The sequence below is a fragment of the Triticum aestivum genome, chromosome 7A, assembly GCF_018294505.1.
Source record: "Triticum aestivum cultivar Chinese Spring chromosome 7A, IWGSC CS RefSeq v2.1, whole genome shotgun sequence".
Lineage (NCBI taxonomy): Eukaryota > Viridiplantae > Streptophyta > Magnoliopsida > Poales > Poaceae > Triticum > Triticum aestivum.
Genome location: NC_057812.1, coordinates 204,632,821 through 204,636,505, shown reverse-complemented (window position 1 = coordinate 204,636,505; position 3,685 = coordinate 204,632,821). Strand labels below are relative to the sequence as shown.

At 52.4% G+C, this 3,685-nt stretch overlaps 1 protein-coding gene across 1 annotated transcript; it reads right to left on the bottom strand.

The window, feature by feature from the left end:
- Positions 1 to 1,595: 1,595 nt before the first annotated feature.
- On the bottom strand, positions 1,596 to 3,373 carry LOC123153260 (7-deoxyloganetic acid glucosyltransferase-like). Its single transcript, XM_044572464.1, has 3 exons — positions 3,345 to 3,373; positions 2,795 to 2,879; positions 1,596 to 2,702 (listed from the first exon to the last, which is right to left on the bottom strand). Exons 1-3 carry the CDS (start codon positions 3,371 to 3,373, stop codon positions 1,596 to 1,598), a joined length of 1,221 nt encoding a protein of 406 aa, XP_044428399.1.
- Between the last annotated feature and the right edge of the window lie 312 nt (positions 3,374 to 3,685).

Here is a 3,685-nt window from a genome sequence, read left to right as displayed (position 1 = left end):
ATCCGGCAGGAAGAAAACCAACAAAGTAATGGGCTGGAGGCATACCTTGGGAATTGGCCCTTTCCATGGCCGGAGCGCGGAAGCCGCGGTCCTCCGGTGAACAATCCGTCGAACGATCTCCACCTTATCCGCAGGGTTAAGTCCCTCCCGCGCCGGATTGTTGCAAGGCACGACGTCGTCCACAACCATGGCAACTTCCTCCTCTGAATAACCGGGATTGAAAGCTTCACAGATTATGTTAGAAGTCGTTGGCGAATACAACTCCGGCGAATCTCTGGAGCAGATCCCGTCGTCATCATCTTCATCGTCTGAATCCGCAAGCGCCCAAAACCGGCCGCCGACGTGCCTACGCCCAGGGCCGGCGGAGGCCGCCGTCTTCGTGGCGGTCGCCATAGGCGCCGCACGCATCGCCATCTTCGCGGACACACCCCTTGAAACTGGTTGGCATGACAGCAGCCATCACATGAGCCCCACGCATCCTCTACCATATGGACACTATGCCATTAATATAGTACACATAACCACCAACATAAGAAACTTTCCCACATACATGTGAGTTGATTAGCGTATATCACGGAATCACACCATAAAAAAAGCCCACCAGAACACCGCATTATATATATAAAGAGAAAACACAGTTCATCCTCTCCCTCGCGTGCCAAAGCAAATAACAAAAATATATGGGAAATCCCAACAACACAAGTGGCACAACACGCTCAACCTTTCTAGTATTGCAAGAGAGATCTTTTTTTTTGAACCGCATACATTATATTAATTAATAAAGCAGAGTACAATTGCATCCATACATATGAAAACTATGAGAAAGATCGAGACATTACATGTCCAGAAAACTTCGCAACCAACATATAAAAGAATAATACAAATAAGTCTGTCGGAGTCCATGCAAACAACCAAATTTGGAATCGCCGTTACCATCAACATCGCCGAGACGCGCACTAAGGGAAGAGATGGTGCACCAGCAAACCAAAATCCAATTCAGCGTCATAGCCTTCTAGGCGCCGTGAGTCAAAGACAAGACCTGTAAAATAGCGTGTTGGCTGAGAATGTTCCCCATGCCGATCTGGATCCAGATCTGGCGCAATCCGCCGATGTTGTTGCGAAAGAAGGCCAAACCTGCCACCGTCGGGCCACTAAACTTGCAATAGCATCAATCTGTCAAACTTGTCGGCACCGCCATGAGAGCCGAATATAAGGCCTACTGGTCAGGACGAACGGCAAGCAAACGAGACCATCGGCTCATCGGCGCTGTCGGAGAGAATGTCACCGTGGCGAGGAAGAGACCGATGCCACCTTATTCGGTGCAACATCAACCTCACCAAACTGGTGCTACTACACGAAACAAGCCCTAGATCAAAGGAACAACACGGAGCAAAACGGGTGCCCACCCCTCTCCTCCAGCTGCCGGAGCAGCGGACGGAGAGGGATGGAGACCAGCGCCTCGCCGGTGAGAGGAATCGTCGCCTGTGTCGCAATGGAACAATATAGATCCTTCTGTTCACACACCACAAAGTAAAGCCATCGAAACAAAGTTATTTGTTTCAAGAATACTTTACAGAAGATTTGTACTTGAATCCTTAATTCTTGCCGAACTCCTTGATGAAGCTGACGAGCCGTTTGAACTCCGTCGCCGACGAGCCTCCCTCCGCGACATCCCGCCTCACCTCCTGCGACAGCGCTTGAGCTGACATCCTTAGCTGGCCGGACTCCATGGCCTGCCTCACCATCCCCTCCACGACGGCCCTCTCGCACACATCCTTCATGTCCAGCCCCGTCCCCCATACGGCGCCGACGAACCGGCTGTTCATGTGCTGGTCCGCGAAGAACGGCCAGCACACCAGCGGCACGCCCTCGGTGATCCCCTCCAGCGTCGAGTTCCACCCGGCGTGAGTCAGGAAGCAGCCCACGGCGCGGTGTCTCAGCACGTCTCGCTGCGGCGCCCAGTCCACGACGCGCGCCTTGCCGTTCCCCGCCGCGCCGACGGCTTCCTGGAGGACGGCGCTCTGGCTTGCCCCGACCATGTCCGGCCGGAGCACCCACAGGAACGCGTAGCCGGAGCCGACAAGCCCGGACAGGAACTCGGTGAACTGCTCGAGTGAAATGACGGTCAGGCTGCCCAAGCTCACGTACACCACGGACCGGTCCGCCTGACCGTCCAGCCACGCCATGCATCCGTCGTCCTCGCGCCACAAACTGGTGGCCGGCGCCGGCGCCGCCGAGACGGCGTGGAGAGGGCCTATGGCGAAGACGTCGCGCATATGCGGCGCGATGTGCGCGAGCGCCGACCGCTCCAGTGACGCCGCCGAGTTGAAGATGAGCGCCCGAGCCTTGCGGCTGTGAGCGGTGTAGCCCACCAGAATCTGCAGCAAAGGGTCGACGTCGTCGGTCTCGGCCCGACGGCGGCAGGAGTTTGGAAGATCTCGTCGCCGCAGGAAATCCTCCATCCCCGGGACGCTACGGACCGGCTCATCGAGGTCGGCGCCTACAGGGATGGGAACCTCGCCGAGCTCCACGAGCCTGGGCACGGAGAGGTACGCCAAGAAGCTGCACGCGCTCGCCGTGCGGAAGGCGAGCGCCGGCACGCCGAGCTCCTCCGCGACATCGATGGCCAACGGCATTAAACCGTCGGCCACGACGCACGACAGCGCTGGGAACCCGCCGTCGGCCGCCGGGGACAGCGAATTCTAAGCTTTTCAAGCAGTGGCCCCTCGCCAATGGTAGGAGATCGAAGAATTATATCCCTCGCATCAAACATGGTGATGAAATTATCACGGACCAAGAGATTTTCACTTCCTTGGAGCTTCGCAGGCTTGGAGTCACACTCTAGATATGGACTATCTAGGCATAGGGCAGGGCCGGTCCTGAGATTTTGGGGGTCTGGAGCGAACGTAAAGTTTAAAGGCCCTCGATATAAACATCATATGCATATTATCTTTAAATTTTCTTGTAACATCCTTCGATGCAAAGTCACTTATGATTGTGTCGATTTCAATGTCATCCACTTCTCGATGCATAATATTGCCTATCCATTTAAGATGTTACAGGTAATTGTATATCCAAATGGTTGTACAATAATTTCAAATTTGAAAAGTTTTTTTATCTGAGATGCAACAGTCACTACATACACAGTAAATATGAATAAATCTTTAAACACTATGATTTTCTTAAATCCTTTACTTGAGTGAAGTGTTTCATATCAACCAAAGCAAACAAATATTTAACATGAAAAATCCTTATTTTGGCAACTACTTTTATCAAATTGTTTCTTCCTCAAAGCACGAAGCTGTACTTGAAACTGTAGGGAATAGTAATATGATATGCAGTACCTCAGATTGATTAGATCGGCATCAATCATTGGACGTTGGTCGATGATGTGATGTGGATTTCTGGTGGCGAGCACTCGGCGATGTACGTGTGCGCCCCACTCCGGCAGCATCAAATTTCAGGGGCTAGGCGATGTTCGTGTTGCGTCTCACCAAGACCACGAACACAAACTGGAGTTTGGAGCATAACAGGTAATATAGGAAAATACAGATGAAATCACGTTACACGATCGTTTTTCTTTTGGAGGGAGATTGTCTCAGGATAGTAACGAATAAAGCGAATGGGGCGACGTGATTTACGTGCGTTACGCTTATTTGTTCCCTCACGATGGTACACTGATTTA